The sequence below is a fragment of the Diabrotica undecimpunctata genome, chromosome 5, assembly GCF_040954645.1.
Source record: "Diabrotica undecimpunctata isolate CICGRU chromosome 5, icDiaUnde3, whole genome shotgun sequence".
NCBI lineage: Eukaryota > Metazoa > Arthropoda > Insecta > Coleoptera > Chrysomelidae > Diabrotica > Diabrotica undecimpunctata.
The window spans coordinates 48,638,012-48,657,390 of NC_092807.1; the positions used below are offsets into that span (position 1 = coordinate 48,638,012).

The 19,379-nt window shown below is 33.1% G+C and overlaps 1 protein-coding gene across 1 annotated transcript in view; it reads left to right on the forward strand.

Moving 5' to 3' along the window:
• The window catches only part of Neto (Neuropilin and tolloid-like), a 1,182,027-nt gene that overhangs the window by 802,585 nt on the left and 360,063 nt on the right, over positions 1-19,379 (forward strand). The window contains exon 6 of the mRNA XM_072533253.1: positions 14,524-14,684. Coding sequence (XP_072389354.1) covers positions 14,524-14,684 — 161 coding nt within the window. The remainder of the gene's footprint in view (positions 1-14,523; positions 14,685-19,379) is intronic.

Below are 19,379 nucleotides of genomic sequence, written 5' to 3' on the forward strand. Positions count from 1 at the left end.
GCCATTCTTTTTAAGAAAATAGCCAGCCAGGTAGATACAAACTCATATACAAAAAGCCTGCGAATGTGTCACTATTTTCACTTCTCCAGTGGTAGCCGCAAAAAGCGCCACCTATTTTGGTAACCTTAAACAAAAATGTTTGTCGTTTTTTGTCTTTTTGAGCTGTACAAAATGTGTTAAGTGATTATTGTCCAATAGCTTTTAGTAAGCTTGAATTTGCAGTTCACCTAATTCGCCATTGAAGAGAAGTCTTCTTCTGACTTCTTGTTGCTTCGTATAGAGGTCACTGCTAGTCATATAGATTGCAGTTAATTTCAGTTTGATCTAGCACAAGTATTCCTGATGAGAATTGAATAATTTGAATTACTTTTAGAACGAGGGAGGAGCTCGAATTAAAAACAAAATACAATCGTCTAGTTCCATTTCAGAGTTAGAGCCTTGAGGAACTCCGAAGCTAACTATACATTTATTCAACATGTAACCTTCATACTCTACATATGAAATTCTTACAATTGGGTAAGGCTATATTAGTGAGAACGAAATAGCTTTGTTACATATAAAAATATCAAAAGTTTACTTATACTTACAAGAAAAGATAACATGAAAAGTCGAGAATGACAAACCTATTGTAGACAAAGAAAAAGACAGACATGAAAAATTTACATATTTTTTTAAATTATCGCCATAAAAAATATTAAAAAGTAAGGTGAGAAAAGCTATAAATCAAACAAAATTAAAGAAAGGAATAGGATGTGATAAAATATTAGTTGATTTTTTAAAGGTTTTTAACGAGGTTTTCAAGCTGAATGTAATGTTAGGACTATTCGTACGATATCGATAGTTAAAGTCATGTTTGTGACATTTTACCAGAAATCAAGTTGTGAAACATGCAGTGAATGTCACCCTATAACTTTAATGAGCCAGACTCTTAAACTATTCTTGTGCATTATCCTTTTTAGAATACCAATCGAATTAAAACACAGTACAGTTAAAACATAGTTCGGTTTTAGATGCGGTTTTTAGACGCGGAGAGTCTCTCTCTGCAATACAATTTATAACGGGTGGCTCTACTAGATCCTAAACTCAGTAAAACGCAGGTTTAATTTAAATATATATTCAAATAAATAACACAAATAAGATTAACATTTATATATTGTACAATAATTGTCGCTAGTGCGAGTGCAAGCATATACCTTCGCCTTGGGGAAAAATGTAGAATACAATTTTTTGGCGTGATCGTCATTGGTTGGGTGATAATGTATTTCGTAAACCGGTCTTGGATGACTGTCAAGAAAATGTGATTTGTAGATCTTGGCAATGGTCCCATTAAGTCAATTGAGACAGTATGCCTTTTCTATAACAAATGGTTGCATTTTTCCTGCTGGTTGAGTCTGTTACGGTTTATACTGGAGGTATTTCCTACTGTTTTTAATATAGCGTGCTATTTGTTTAAACATCTTAGGCCGGCAGTAATTTCTCGCTATTCAGCAAACGGTTTCCGCAATTTCCAAATGGCCTGCTGCTATGCGGTTTCTTTTCGGTTCTTATTCGATTTGTATTTGGATTCGATTCCTATTAGGTTATTATTATGTTTTATGTTTTAATTCGGTTTAATTTCTACTCAGCTCTTATTCGGTTCCTACTCTATTCTTATTCGGTTTCTATTCAAGTTTGGCTTCTGTCTGTTTTCTGAGATCTTCAAAAAATTAGAGCACGCTAGCAATGGATCTAATGTAAGTCATATTTGTTCAGGCGATATATTCACTACGTAACTATCGTGGCTCCGATTACTGAGTCTATGTCTTTCTTTGCTGGATAAAGCGGTATTTTACTTTTGATTGGGCGCCAATTAGTGAAGCTAGCTCTACTAGATACCAGACATAGTAGACTGCTAGTTTAATTTAAATAAAAGCTAATTCAAATAAATAACAAAAATTATTGTACAATCAAATTAACATACGAAGCCTAGTAAATAAATTCTACGAAACTGCGATCTGCTGTTGATACCTGCGAAAATTAATATTGGCGATACTTGGATGGGTAGGCAAAGGGCGATAATTGGTGAATACCCAGAAACCGGGAAAGAATAATCAGTACTTAGTGTAGGTTAGATGTGGCCGATCGATCATTACTCAATATGGACAAGAAACAAAAGCCATCGATTAAAACTCAATCACAGATAGGGAACGTAAAGAACAGTATCTTAGTAAGATACTGTTCTCTGATACTGATCTCAGTACCTTTACTTAATACTCAAAAACCGCAGGTAAGAGCTCTTATCGCATCACCGCTTATTCGATGTAACACCAGCCAGCGCCCATCGATGGTAGTGGTAGGTTGTTGTTGGTGGGAGTGCAGGCATACAGAGAGATTGAATGCCGACGACAAGCACTGGCAGTGCTATCGTTACAATATTCTGTTTTAAAAATAACTGAATCAACAAAAATATGTTTACGCCTGGTTTATCGACGATAAAAAAAGTATTCAATGCCATTAAACATGAGAAACTTATTAAACTATTACATTCTTAAGGACTAGATACTAAGGACATCCAGATTATTAAAAATATGTATTGGAATCAAACAGCCTACGTCAAATGTTGATGTGGTGGGTCAAAACATAACCATTTCTAAGAAGATTAGACAGGTTTGCATTATTTTCCAGTTTTGCCAATGTTGCCACTCTATTTAACCTATGTTCGAAACAAATACTTGCAGATGCCTTGAAAGAGTACAATAAATGCATGAAGATCACTAATTATGCTTCTAAATGTAGTATATACTTTTATATTGACCGATAAAATCAAAGGTGTTCTACAATAAATATCCTTACAATGGATTTAAAAACAGACTACGAGCCCAGACGCATATGAATTGGACCAAAACAAATAACACAATTTTATTTTTCTCAATGATAATTTATTTAACCACAGTAAAACTTCTGATAACGGACACCTATCCATAAAGAAAACCTCTGCTGAGCGGACAGTTTTTTGGTCACGGAACATTTCATGTTCGATAGATACCTTCGAACAACGGATCCTCTTCACAACGATTCCGGACCAAATTTTCCTTTAGTTTTTCTAAGATATTTTTGTACTTTTACCTGCTCCGTTAATTAGCTCTAAACTAGATTATGGCAGTATTCTTTATATGGCATCTAGTAGCTCCCTACTAAAGTCTCTTAACACGATTCAAAATACATCCCTACGACTATGCCTCGGTGCTTTCAAATCAAGCCCCGCTAAAAGTGTGTGCGTTGAATCTTCAGAGCCACCACTCCATCTAAGAAGGCAGCAGCTTCTACTTTTATACTTTGTAAGAATATCAGCAAACCCAAGTAACCCGGTAATAAATCTAATCAATCCCATAGAACCTCCCCCAGCAAACGCATCCAATCAGTCTCTCACATTACCACAAATATTATCTCCTTTATTAGATTTCATTAACCTTTCCAATACTACTTCTATTAATACCCCCAAGACAACTCCATGGATGCACAATCTTCCAATATTCAATACTGATTAATGCAGATTCAACAAAACCCCAAACTCAATTCTTAGAAAATCCTTCCAAAACATCCTTAACTTAACACAATTTCATGAAATTTTATACACCGATGCGTCCAAAAATGAAGACTGTTGTGGCTCCGCTGTGTCCACACTGACGGCGACAATAAGCTCTGTGCGATTCTCTTTCCTCGATTCATTCCATAAGATGCATAGCAGACCAAGCCGCTAAAGCAGCATGTTCTTCTAACATAGCCTTCAAAGAGGTCTAAATCCATACGGATCTTAAAATAGATAAAACAAAAAATCCTCAAGTCATGGGCGGACCTGTGGAGTAAAATACAAACTAAGCTGCATGACGTTCAACCCAACTTATCTTGCGTCAATATCTCCTCTATGAACAGGAAAGAAAAATCAGTTATTCACCGACTACGAATAGGGCATACACGTCTCACATATGGATACCTTATGGCATCAGAAAACCCTCCAGTATGCCACTACTGTAATAGCCTCCTTTCCATCAAACACGTGATAGTAGACTGCTGCCAGTATGATTCTTCCAGAAACAAGCACAGCCTAAAGGGAAATCTAAAAGATATTCTCAGTGTTCCAAACCGTTTTGACAGTGTTCTTAGATTTTTAAAAGTTTAATTCAGCTAATATAAACAGTGCACAGTGATAAGCTTTATTGTTTTAACCTTTAAAAAAAATCATCATCATCATCAATGGCCCTACAACTCTTCGTGAGTCTTTGCCTCGCTATTGCCTTCCATGTTTGTCGGTCCTGTGTCAGTAATTCCCATTGTCGCACTCCCATTTTCTCTAGATCTTCTTTGACTGCATCTTGCCACCTTTTTCTAGGCCGCCCTACAGACCTTCTTCCTTCTGGCCTTTCTCAAAACACATTGTTAATAAGGCGATTATCGTTACTGCGTATCACATGCCCTGCCCATCTGAGTCTATTGGCCTTTATATATCTGACTAGATTTTCTTTTCCGAATAGAGACTCTAGCTCGTTATTGTATCTGCCCCTCCATTCGTTTGTCACGCTGTCTCTGCAAGGGCCATATATCATTCGAAGAATTTTACGTTCCCACACCAGCAATTTATTTATTTCTCTTTTTGTTAGCGTCCATGTTTCGCTTCCATACGCGACTGCTGGTCGTATTATTTATTTAAAAAAAATGTTCATATCAAATTCTTGTACCTATATAAAATATGTATAATGTTGTAAACTGTACCCGTGTCAATGACCATAAGCTGTCGAGAAACGTTAATTTTAAGGAAGACTTTAATTTCACCGCATCTCCGATAACAAATTAAAGTATAAAGTTTTCTACGACTTATATGTTAAATATTTCACAAACTTTAACCTAAATATTTTACTTTCTTTAAACTTTGTATAGATTTTCTTAAACTAGAAGAAATAATATACTTAAGATTATCTAAAAGTTCATTTATATACTCATGAAGGTAATTAATGAACCATTACACATATATAGTCCAGTGACTGAACAATTTCCGCTAAGTGTTCTTTTAAAAACCAACGATTGACTTGAAATTTTGATCGCCATACATAAATACCGATATGCTACTCAAGGAATAGAATCTCCGACGTGCATGACGTCACCTGCGAAGCAACAGTACAGGGTGCTACGGTGTTCTAGATGTAGGATTCCCTGTCCCGGTAGATGTATTTGTGCATCATGCGGTAGATGAATTATTTTTACAAATTAATCACCCCTGAGATAAATCTTAAAATATTTTTGTTTTTGCAGATCCTCCACATTTGATTACACTTACCCGAAATAATGTTATTGATCATGGTTTTATTATTGACAATAAAATAATCAACAAGGTTTATTTTGAAGCGCTATTAAATATATCAACTTTAGAACTTACAATTGCGCATAAATTGACACTACATTATCTCTGTATAAAAGGCTCTATGAGGCAAAGAGTGAGACCTGCAGTTCCATTATTGTCAAATTCTGTAGCAAAAGCTATTAGTTATACTGGAGACAATGGACTTATGCCATGCCAAAAGATAGTTACTGGAAAGAATGATTGGTTTGATCTATTAAATTCTCGATGTAAGTTCGTTGCCAATTTTCCAACACGAAATGCATATGGTACAGATTTAGATAAGCAGTTACGTCTACTGGATGAAATGTCAGAAATGGTCAATTAAATGCAAGTTGGTAAACATAAATTACTTATTTCATTTCAAAAAGGGATATTGCTTACTAATAGATATCTGAAAGAGTTACTTTCTTACCTACAAGCAAAATACAAGCTCACTACTTGGAAGAGCATCATATAATTGACGATGACGTTTTGAAAGTCGCAGACAATTATAAGGTGAAGGAAAAAATTCATCGGGACTCTTTAAAGTATGTTACTGCGTTTTTTGCATACAAATTCAAACATAAGTATAGTTTAGGAAACCCTACAAAAACTTATGAGACATTGAAGGGCTCGGGTGTAAATAATGGTATCTGACAAAGTTGTTGAAATTAAGTTTTTGCATGACAACAATGGTATATGCAGTTCTAAACATCTGTTGATATTTTGTTACTAGTTTAACAGATGGCGCTGTAAATAAGTTGCAAATGGCAGCTAAGTGACATCGAATTTGCGTAAATAATGGTATGTGTAAAACATGAGTGTCTCCTTTAACATTTAAAAAATGTCACATACCATTTTTTAAACCCGAGCCCTTATGTCTCCATATATGGAACCAGATTGACTACAGACAGTCTCTAGAGGTTCTCTTTTGTACCCAAACAAAGAATTGTGAGAATCTACACTAACAATCGAATCATTGTATTGTACAATCCATGGAAGCTCTTTATAAAAAAAACCTAAAATTTTTCAACTGCTGGCACAGAAAACTTTAGCTTAGCTTGATAATATCACGATACCATTTGAGGTACTCCTATGTCTCAGTAGGACACGCACATAATATATAAGATTAAAAGAAATGTACAGACAGATTAGTTTCAGTAACTATTAAAGAAAACTCGATAAAAATATGTCAAAGTTTGTTACCTTTAAGAAATAAATTTTAATAATGTAGAAATATTGAATAAATATTTATTATGAATTGTCGGGCGGATTCAATACTAAATGCTAATGAATGAGCTAAATGAATGAGCTTATGTTGGAAAATGCAAGTCAAAGGCCGAAGATATTTTGTAGCACAATCCTTTAAAACAATTTTCTCTAATTTTAAATGTTAATTAAGTGATTCAGAAAATGTTTTTAATATTTAACCATTCTATATAGTTTGTTCAAAATACACGATTTTGGAAATACTAAGAAAAACATTATTATATTCCTACATTAATATAAATATACACGCTTTATGTAGCAAAACGCCGAAATTTTTTTTTATTTTTCAATAAGCAGAAAACCTATACCCAAGAAAAAATAAAAATATTGTAAACTACACATTTTATAATATATAAAATGCCAAATATTCATGCTTTATATTTGGTTGCCTATATATTTGATATTAAGCGACTAACAGGGCAAGCGTTAGTGTTCTAATAGAATCTTTGCTTCGCACGTGACGTCACACAGTGCAAGAGAGATAGAGCTAGCGTGCGTAATCGCATACCGGTATTTGTGTATCATGGATAGTCCTTGGAAATTAACTCAAATAACAAAAGTTATGTACCGATATATTCTTTACCTTTTGCGATGAATGCCACCCAGAACCTATGTAACTCAGAAATAGATAGGTACATAATTAATATACAATTTTTTTTTGGTATTCGTAATTAAATATGCCCAAAATACATGTTTTTTATTGTTTTTCGCGAGTAAGTAAAAACTCTTACTACTCCAGTAAATGATCATTTTGGAATGTAATTTTCCTCGTCACGATGGGTTTTTCTTGAAAATTTGAATTTAGGTTCCTCTTACCCTCTACTTTACTTTTGAACTTTAGCCTAGGTTTGCTTTTACTTGGGGCTGAAAGCCACACCATCTCAGGAGGTTAAAAACCATACGTTTAGAATAAGTCGCGAAATGAATAAATTGACTAATTCTAAGCAACTTTCAGTTTTTTACTCAAAAAAACAAAAAGTTAAAAAACTATTGACAAAAACTCGATACTTTTTGAGTTAATTGCAAATAAAAATGTTAATTTTCCAAAATAAAAACTACCTTTTCAGATGATTTTTTACAAATAACTCAAAAAGTAAGTATTTATCAAAAAATATATTCTTAGCAAAAATATAGCTTAATAAAAAACAAAACAAAAATGGTGTACTTGTGATGTCTGTAGACCCAGTAGACGCAGAGTTGTAGCTCATGAAAAGTAGATTCCTATTTGTCAAATTTCAAATCGAATACTTCAACGTAAACTAACCGAAAAATGAAGAACTTATCGGGGAAAGTTCATCAAAACTTTTTAAAAGTGTTCAAAAATTTTTTGTTTTTTTTTATTTTCTGGCATAAAAACTAAGCAAGTTAAGCTCAAAATAAAGTTGGTCCATTTTTTTTGGTAAAACATCGTGAAAATCACTCCCTATTTAGCACCCAAAGAAAATTATTCATTACCGCTTTACAATTTACTTTACAGAAACTCTCTTGACAAACGATGACTGGAGATTCCTCAGATAATTTTAAAACAATTTAGCCCATATTACATAGTCCGAAAATACTTCCTCAGGCTCTTTGAAGATGACTGCTTGTAATCAGTTTTTTTGTAATACCTTCAGAACGCTTCTATTTAGAAAAATAAAAACGATTATTTGTCCCGTAGAGTTCAATCGATTCCATTAATTGCAAATTTTTAGTTCTTTTTGGGTAGATTAACGGGTATTTTACGCCTAACTTTTTTATCTGTAACTTTTAAGCATTTGTGATACTAGATTATTAAATTTTTTGATATTCTAGTACTAAAAGATACTCCTACTTTAAGTCGGTAGGATACACAGTTTTCGAGAAAAATCGATTTGAAAATTTTTCGTTTTTTCGTCATGAAAGTTAAATTAATATTTTTTGCACTAGTAAGCTTTGAATTGTCAATTTTTCAGTTCGTGAAGTTCCTTTTTTAGTTTTTACTTTGTGGCATTTAAACAAAATAATTTCATTTCAACAAAAATGGTTTTTACTAATAAGGAATACGCTGATACATTTAGTTTATTGTGAAATGAGGTATACCGCTCGAGCAGTAGATACGCTAAAAAATTTTTCGATTAAGAGAAACAAGTTCAGTGTTTCCAAAAAATAATGAAGCATAGCGACATAATGATGTAACAGCATATCAAGATGTGACTTTAATAGAAGTTTATGCAAATTTAGAAATCAGCATTCGAAGACTATCTGTCATGTATCCCACAATTTCAAAATCTTCCGCAAGAAACATCTTACACAACAAAAATTTATATATTCTCATTTTACAAAGGTAAAAGCACAGCTACAAGTTGATTTTCCTGCTTAAAAAAATTTCAAATCGATTTTTCTAGAAAAATGTCTATCCTACAGACTTAAAGTAAGAGTACGTTTCTGTACTAGAACATCTGAAAATTCAATAATCTAGTATCACAAATGCCTTAAAGTTACAGACAAAAAAGTTATGCGTTAAAATACCCGTTAACCTACCCAAAACAGACGCCTATGAACGGTGCTAGAAATTTGCAATTGATGGACTCGATTCAACTCTCGAGTTTTCATTTTTCTAAATAGAAGGGTTCTGCAGTTATTAAAAAAAACACCTATAAGACGCAGTCTTCAAAGAGCTCTAGCTCCATTACGAAGCATTTTCAGACTAGGTGAATTGAATTAAATCGTCTTAAAATTACCTGTTTTAAAATTCTTAAAAAAATTGTTTTAAAATAACAGAAAATATTTGAAATTTTGAGAAAAATGCCACTTTTGTGTGTAGAAGACGACTTGCAACAAGATGAAATCGATCAATCGGACACAGAATTTTTAGAAGCCGCTTAAGTAACAAAGTTTAAAAATAGATTGTACCAAGCTCTGCATGTACACAATCAAATGTGGGTAATATTTTTCAAAATTTAGGAAAATTTGACAGAAGTTGTCCATATTATATATACTAGTAAAAGATGTTTCTAAATGATTCGCGCATAAAAATCGAAATAAAGTTAGAAAAACCAGACCTCAAAATAGTGTTTCACACAGTTTCCAGGTATTGAAGGTGTTGCCAAAGAAGTCAAAACAGTATTGAATTGTTGAAAAAATTTATTTTTTAATAAAATAATTCTGTATAGTACAGATTGCACCAATAAGACTTTTCAAATAATTAGACTTACTAGAAACATTGCGTTTCTTCAGATGTTGATGAAATAAGTGCATTGGTTGGGCTTTTAGTGTGAACGGAACAGCCCCAGATACTTTACTGCTACTATGTCAGAACGCTGTTTCAATCCCTGAATAATGTAGAATACTGAATACTGAATACTGTTTTGATTAATTTTGTAGAAAAGTGTTTACAACATTGCTTGAAGGTAGTGACATAACAGTAAATAATATGCTTAAGGATTTTAGATGAAGATGCAAGTTCCGCTAGTATGTTGCAGATAAACAACCGCTGCCGCTTGCCCATATGTACTAAAAAATAATACCCATAATGTTAATTCAATAAAAGCATGGTCAGATCCACAAATTGCTCTCAGCTGGATTAAACATCCCGCTAATAATTATAATACGTTTGTTTCGAATAGAGTGGCGAATATTCAGAATCTTGGTAAAATCCTAAAGTGGAGACATATTAAATCACAATTAAATCCTACGGATCTCTTGTCCCGCGGTGGATTTAATCAAAAAACATTTTCTTTTTGGTTTCAGGGACCTAAGTTTTTGCTAAATCCCAAAATACATTTTTGTGATAGTTGTTAATCGCTCACTAAATAATTGAATACCTATGTTTGAAAGATTTTCTAACTTTTCAAAATTACAAAACGCAGTCGCTTAGCTATTTAGGTTTGTACATAATATGAAACATAGTAATAAAAAAATTAAGGGTACTTTGACACGTAAAGAAATTTTGAACGCTCATGATTTCATCATTAAAGCTATTCAGCAACAAATATTTACAACCAATATAGCCCGCTTATTAGAAAAAGAACTCGTCGTGGACAAAAAACTCTTAATTCTTTTTTAGACTCCTCTGAAATTATTCGTATTAGAGGGCGCTTGCAAAATGCAGATATAGACTTCAATAATAAATTCCCTATATTGTTGCCCGCAAATAATCATGTTGTTTCTTTGCTTATTAAAAAGGAACATTGTAGACTAGGACACACTGGTCCTCAAAATTTGTTAGGCAATCTGCGCCTACGATACTAGCCTTTAAGTGGGGTCAAATATGTTAAACGCATTATCAAAAAATGCATTACATGTTATAGATTCAATGCACAAACCGCATCACAACTTATGTCTCTACTCCCATGGAATAGAGTCAGAATCTCGCGCGCTTTTTACACTAAAGGTGTAGATTTTGCAGGTCCTCGGTTTATTACGGCTTCTAGATTACGAAAGCCGCAAAAGCTTAAATGCTATTTTGCAATTTTCGTTTGCATGGTTACAAAAGCCATCATTTAGAGTTGGTTAGTGAGTTATCTCCTAACGCTTTTTTAGCAGCAAGGATGGAAAAGTTAGAATTATCCTTGTCCGTACTGCTGATGGAGAATATATTTACCCTAACACTAACCTGATTCCTCTTCCATTGCCTCAAGCCGATAGCCTTCTGTAGCACTGTAGTTGTACTTGAGAAGTAAGTTTAGGATATTTCTGGCTGAAGTTATACTTCACCTAGCCGCGCGCCTCTCAGTATGGATAAATTTTTGTAAAAAATATATCCAAGTATTGCTACGCCACTGGTAGCAATTAACTTACACGTCTTAAATTCTACCTAGGTAAATTCTCCAGAAAATTTTCATGAAAGCCGAAAATGTATTCAAAAGATATTTTTACCCACAGATTAACTTTCTCCGACCAATTTCCAAAATTTCTTTCTCTAAAAGAATTCAAAAGGTGGATTTTACCTACCTTTGTATAGAAATATCGAAGTTGTTCTCCGTCCCCCGTAAATCCCGTGCAATAGTCAGGCATTGCCATAAGAATTTTAAGTATTTCAGTATAAAATTGTCTCCCAGCTGAGCTGGTCGCTTCTTGTTTAGAGTTTTAACTCTCACATTTGGGTTATTATTACATAGCTTATAGTTAAAAGCTGAACGCATTATTATTCAAGTATATTCATATTGAAGAAAACGTCCTTAGTTGAAGTGATAGATATTAGTAACATTATAATCAGTATCAGTGCTTGTGATTATTTCGCTAGGGTAAGGTGGACAGTGAACGGCGGTTTTAATAAAAGAACTTGCGCTAAAACTTTGGCTAGATATTAACTTAAATCTTTAATTAATAAACTACGTATTGTTTGAACTGCTTGTATCCTTATTTCCCACGTCAGTAGGTGGTCCTTCGATTTGAAAGTAATTACATGACTTAGTACGCTCTAAATGGTAGAAAGATCGCCATCCTAATTTATTGGATAAATGTCCGTTTAATTCTACAAGGTTGCGTTTGGATTTTAATTTGAGTCTCTTTCCATTCTCTAAAATGTGTTTCTGGAATTGGACTCAGCGACCAATATGGCAATTATAGGAAAAATAATTACCAGAGTATGTTACTAGTGACCTCTAGTGAGGGAAGATGTTAAGTCTCTCTGATGACGGGTAGACCCAGAAACACGTGTTAGAGAATGGTAAGAGACTCAAATTAATTCCAAACGCAACCGTCTACGTATATTTATTTTATTATCGCCCTTACTCGACGAAATGAGTAAAAATGATGGTAATATATAAGTGTTAATTGTTGATGCATAGTGGAATATAAATATTCCCAGCATCGCTCTGAATGGCTTGATTAATCTTGGGTATAGTTTAATGGGCCTGCGTAGCGCAAGGGTAGGATGCTTGACTCGCAAGCCGGTGGTCCGGGGTTCGAATCCCACCGCCGGCAAGAACATCTAGACATTTTAAAAATGTCTATAGGCCCCAGGTCGACTCAGCCTGAATAAAAATGAGTACCTTGGGTAAAACCAGGGGTAATAATAGACGGTTGAAGCGTAGCACTGGCCATGTTACCTTCCGTGTATCCCGTAGGCCCTAGATATAGCAGACTACCCTGCTATACTCCCAAAGCCGCGACAGCGGTATAAAACGGGAGACTATTATTACTATTATTATTATAGTTTAATTGCTATCGACATTTCATTTCATGTTCCCTATATATATATATATATATATATATATATATATATATATATATATATATATACATATAGGGAATATATATTTATATATATATCCCTATATAGGGATCCAAGTAATCTTTGATTAACTGTTCTTCTTAAGACTACCCTTCCTGTAGCTGCAATTAAATAATCTCTTACTTGATGTACACTATCCCGTCTATTTATAAGAGCAATTAGTCCAACATAGCGGAAATCACGGCCTTGTAATATTCTAGGACGTTCAAATTCTCAATGACACTGATAAATCTCAACATTGGACCTCCTCCTGCAAACTCTTAACACATTTAAAGGATTAGTTTCAAATTTTCGTAAAATTTCCCGTAAACGAAAACCATTTTTTTTATGCCAACAATGCGTTAAACGCCATGTGAACCAACATACACTTCAACAACGAAAGAGCCGCCCAAGCTCCGTGACCCAACATGTTGGCTTTCTAAGCTACATTCTTATTAACAAAGTATAAAACTATCTACATAATTAATGATATTTATAAACTTTAAAGAAACATTTTAAGCAATGAAACTTTACGCATTTTTTAGAAGAATTCCTACACTTTGGAGTCTGCAACTGCGCCTTTTTTCGACCTTCCGACTTACTTTTTCGTATCATGTAACACATCTACGACGGTGTTAAGAATGTGTTGATCATCATTAATGACGGTTGGTTGTTTGATGATAGTCAATATGCTCTCAACTATTTGCTATTTAAATAAGATAATAGATAATTTACCTTTGGATATATTCTTATATAAAGTATATGCATTTACCACAGATGTGCCCAGCAACACTCGAACGCAAGTTTCCTATACAATTTTATCCCTTTTCTTAACGGTGATAAATAAGCTTATAATTGTTCAAACAATGCTGTATTAATCAATTCTTTATTATCGTTAAAATCATATATAAAAGTGGACCATTCAATTTGCTCACCTTGTCTTGTAATTTTCTGTCTAATTGCTGTGTGATTTGTACTCAGTTTGATAGAATATATTAATTTTAAAAGCAGAGTTAATACCTTAAAAGAACATAGACCTATTTTAAAAATGTAATTAAAAACTTCTTGGAAAACTATGAAGATGACTACTATAAGGAATATGTCAAAAACGTACTGAAAGCCTACAGTGATTAGAGCTACAACATGTCTCATAAAATCTATTTCCTTTATATCCATTCCAACTTTTTCCTATAAAATGTTGGAGATGTGAGTAATTAATATGGAGAACGTTTCCATCAGAATATTTCAAGTACGGAAAAACGATATCAAGAAAAATAGAGCTTAGGAATGCTGGCTGACTACTGTTGGATATTTAAAGAGATACCCCAGGAGCAAAATACTCAAGAAAATCCCTCATAACCACTTTTTAGTGTAGTAAACCCATATCCATACAGATGTAAATAGGTAAAAAATATGGTATTTATATGTGACCGTCACCAAAAAACCATACGTGATAGAAAAAACTATTATCCCTTTCGGATTCAGTGTAAAAAGTACTTACTATAAGAATCAGTCAATAAAACCTTTGACTTTTTTGTCAAAACTTTTTTGTAAAAGCAAATATCGGCACTGTATAACTTATAAGTTATTTTACAACTTTTGTCAAAATTTAAGTAAATCTATGCTAGTTTTAAAAAGTTCGGGGGTAATTTTTGATTTTGTAACTGGACTAACAAAGTAGGTACTAAAACTGAACATCTAAAAATGTTGTTATTTATTTTAGCTAAAACACCAGAAGCAAGACCGTGCGTTATGGAGCATATAAACGAAGTCGAAGGGGAGTTTGGAAGAAGTGACATTGACAATGATACTATGAATTTTTTTATTGACAACGATATGCCAATCGACTGTCTTTGGTCAATCACCGTAAAACCAAATTGGAGGGTATGTTATTAATACTAAAATTATTATACTTACTTATAGTATATATGAGACCCCTATTTGCAAAGCAACCAATCTTTACCCTGGTAAAATTGCCGTAAATCGTAATTTTTTACCGTGAATATATTTGTAAAACCTGGAGATACAAAACTCATTATCCATAACCTTTGAATTAGTTCAAAGGTTAGCTTTTCACTCAAAATTAGTTTTTCGTTGCTAGTTTCTTGATTGTTATTGAAATACTCTTATAATTAAAGAAAAATATTTGGAGATTGTAACTAACTGGGATTGTATATCCCAGTTACTTTGCAACTAACAAGTAGCCCAGTCTGGTTTTACAAAAATCATCAATTTCACGGCAAAATGTTTCGCAGATATCTGAAGCTTTTAAGACATAGGTGGGGGTTAGTAGATGACGAATAGATAAAAAGATACTCCTATTTTTACCTTGCGTTTTTTTTAAACAATAATTTATAGTCAGAGTTTGCTCACATTTAATAAAAAAAAAAAAACCTTCTATGAACAATAGGAACGAAGGTAGCGACAATTTTTTTGTTAATTATATCTCGTTTGTTTATAAACATTAAGAAGTATGATTTGCATAAATTTTGAATGAAAATCTAAACTTTATATTGAATTTTATAGCTATAAAATTCATTCAATTTTTCGAAACTTAAAACCTTTCGAAACTAAGTTACTTTCGAAAGATCGACATAGGAAAGTGGAGGGGAACTGTTTTAGCTCCTCGCTGCAAAATTTAATATTATGGTTACGGATTTATCATTCAAAAGCTTCAACAGTTCTGTAGGAATTTCATCAGGTCCATTTGCTTTTCCATTTTTAGCGTTTCTTATTGCGTATTCTACTTCTTCTTTCAATATGTCTGGCCCAGTTGCATTGATTATCTGAGTTAAGTTGTTTCTATCGTCTTCAAATAATTCATTCAGGTATTCCGTCCATCTTTTTATTTTATTCTCTAGATCTACAATAAGATTTCCATCTTTGTCCTTAAGTTTACCTATTTGGCATTTCTTTGTGCTTCCGGTTATCTCTTTTACTTTTTTGTGCATATTGAACGCATCGTACTTTTTCTCATAGGTTTCCATTTCTTCACATTGTTCTTTCATCCACTCCTCTTTGGCTTCTTTTATTCTCTTTTTTATGTGTTTATTTATTTCTTTGTATTTGTCTGGGTAATTCTTCATCTTTCTTCCTTGTTCCATCAAGTCTAGTATATCTTGTGTCATCCACCCATTATTCTTTGTTGTTGTTTTTGTAAGATGTTTCTTTCCTGCTGTTTGTATAGCTGTATTTATGTACTTTAATTTTTGGTTAACGTTGTTTGTACCGTTAATTTGTTGCTGCACTGAACGGAGGTTTTCATTTATTTCTTCTCCTGTTTCTTGTCGTATATTTTTGTTTCTAAGTTTATTTAAATCAAGTGCCTTTCTGTGTGGTCTTCTAATCTTTTTTGGTCTCGCCTCTATCACAGTAACTACCGGGTTATGATCTGAGCCTTTATCAGCTCCTGGGTACGTCTTAGTACATTTAACAGCATTATGATACCTCCTTGCTATCATAATGTAGTCTATTTGATTTCTCACTATTTTTTCTTTGGTATGTTGTGGAGATGTCCATGTATATAACCGTCGAGGAGGTAATTTGAAAAAGGTATTTGTTATTACGAAGTCTTCACTTTGGCAAAATTGAATCAATCGATCTCCTCTGTCAATTCTGTTTCCAAGCCCATATTTTCCTACTTGTTCTCCTACCTTACCTAGACCCACCTTGGCATTAAGATCGCCCATTAATATGTTAATGTATGGAAAGACTGACTTAAAAAGTAAAGACAAACAACCTGCAACAAAAAGGTTCAGACCTGACAGTAAAGTCCAATAAATGAACCAAATTTTAACTTTTAAACCAATGTATGTAAAGGAAATAAAAAAAGTAAAGTTCAATAAACATTGCAAAATTTAATAAGGCAAGTGATGAAAAAATCGACTTATTTTATCAAAGCAGTAAGGCAGATTAGATTAATATTGTATATCATATTTGTAAGAAAAGTAGAATAAAAATCAATATTGTTAATTATAAAAATACAAACATTTATAATTAATATAAGGAATATAATAATATAATGTGTAAAAAATTACCTGAAATTTAATTTATAAAATATATAAGTATTATTACATCATTGATATACTATGAAAAAACACATGTGGATTTTCCGGGATTTTCCGAGATTTACGGGGGGTGAAAATTATGTATTAAATAATTTCGATGAAAACTCAATATGCATTTAACTTCTGAGATAGTCTAAGTGTTAAAGAATCCTATGAAATTTGCTGAATGTGTCTAGCATCATGCATACGGCAAGCTCAATAGTTTAAATAATTAGCCTCAGGGATAAACAAATTAAATAACTTATAAAATATTTGACTGATCGGGGGGAAATTTTGCACAAATCTAAAAGATGGTAATTCCTTGATGTTTAAATGTATTAATACCATTTTATTTTGTTAATAAAAAAATTAATAAAATTTATAAATTAGTGCAAAAAACTTCTTTTTTGCAAATATCTCTGTAAATTATTTATCAATTTTAATTAAAAAAACCAGAAAATAAAGCTATTCTTGACATAAAAAAGACATAAATATTGTTTATTTAAAATATAAGGGAAAAAATTTATAGACAAAAAATCAAATTGTGACGATAAATTATTGCTTAAAAAAAACGCAAGGTAAAACTAGGAGCATCTTTTCATCTATTCATCATCTAGTATCCCCCACCTATGTCTTAAAAGCTTCAGATATCTGCGAAACATTTTTCCACCTTTTTTTTAACCAGACTGGGCGAAAGTGAATATTAGCTATTTTGAAATGAACAGACCAGGAGATTGGTTATTTTGTAGTAAAAACACAAATGTTTATTAACAGTACTTAACACATTAAAATAATTAATAGTACCAAAATTCTATACTTTTAAGACTTCTTCGTCGTTGTCATTATCGAATGGTTCGCAATAAACGTCGTCTTCTTCAGGGACGCTTGGAATATTTTCGTAATGTAGGACATTTTTGAAATAAGCCAGTTTCGGATCATTTTGCCATTCTTCGCAGTGGTGACTTACCAGTAGCTTCCTTACATCCTTCAATTTCTCTTTGCTTATGTTGGCCAAGTTTTCGACTCCTATTTCATGTGTTTTCTTGATCTTGCCAAACAAATCCTTTTTATTTTCGATATTTGAAAGTGTCAACTCTGCAGTCCTTTGAATGTAGACAATGCTTCGGCTTTCCAATCATTGAACTTGAAATCCATATTGGGGCGCTGCAAAGTTGTATTTTAAGATATTATTTTAAAATAGTCCTCAGGTGACGGAATAACCTTCATATTTTAAAGTTTTTTCTCGATCGTCCCAAACACGTTCATTCTATCTGACGGCAAGAATGAATGCCTTCGAGCGTGATACACTATTTCAATATATTTTATGTTTTTTTGGAGCTTCTATCAGCCAGCAACTTGCCATGGATAAAATTATTTGGTTCTTATTCTGGCCTCCATATCCGTCACACATTAATCTTACGACACTGATATCTTTTAAATCAGTATTAGACAGCCTGTGATACATTGCTATAGCCACTTGATTACTCATCTTCTGATAATACAGAGCTTAATCAATTTTTCTTCGTTAATGGGGCTTTAGAATGTTCTACTACGATTATAAAGTTATGTACATATAGCTGTCTGCTGGCTTAGATTCCTTCAATAATGCAAAAGAGGCTTTCAATCTGAGCCTGTGAATTCTTTTAGAGGTCATAAGGGATTGCTTCACCGATGGTGTCGTTTCTTTTAAGATTTTTTCAGTGAGTGAAAGACATGTCTAATACATGTCTGTTTCTTCTTCAAGTGCCCTCTCCGCTATGGAGTTTGGCAATCATCATCGCTATTCGTATCTTTGAAGCTGTTGCTCTAAATAATTGGTTAGATGTGCACTGGAACCAGTCTCTTAAATTGCGCAGCCAAGATATACGTCTGCTCCCCACGATTCGTTTGCCCTGAATCTTTCCTTGGATAATTAACTGGAGCAATCGGTACTTTTTCCCTCTCATCACATGACCAAAATATTCCATCTCCAGAATCTCATTTTTAGGTTTAAGTTATTGTCATGACTTCCCAGAATGTCCTTCATATTACCAAAAGTAGCTCGAGCCTTTCCAATTCTAGTTTTTATTTTTTCTGTGATGTCATTGTTGTTATTAACGCTTGTTTACAAATATTTATATTTGTGCACCCGTTCGATTTCGTTATTGTGAATGTACAGGTTTGCATTCAATCTTTGTTTTTTTTTTGAAATAATCGTGAATTTCATCTTCTTGACGTTCATTGTCACTGCCCTTTCTCTTCACTAGCTGTGACTACCTTGTTTAAAATGGCTTGCAGGTCTTCTACTGTCTCCGCCATTAAAACCGTATCATCTCCGTATCTAATATTATTAATTAGTCGGCCGTTAACTTTTATCCCAATCTCTTCTTCCTCCAATGCTTTCTTCATAATTTCTTCCGAATAGAGATTAAATCGCATTGGTGACAGCACACATCCTTGTCTAACTCCTTTTTTAATTTGAATTTTATTTGTTGTGCTATTTTCGATGCGTGCGACTGCTTTCTGATTATAACACAGAGTAGATATTATTCTT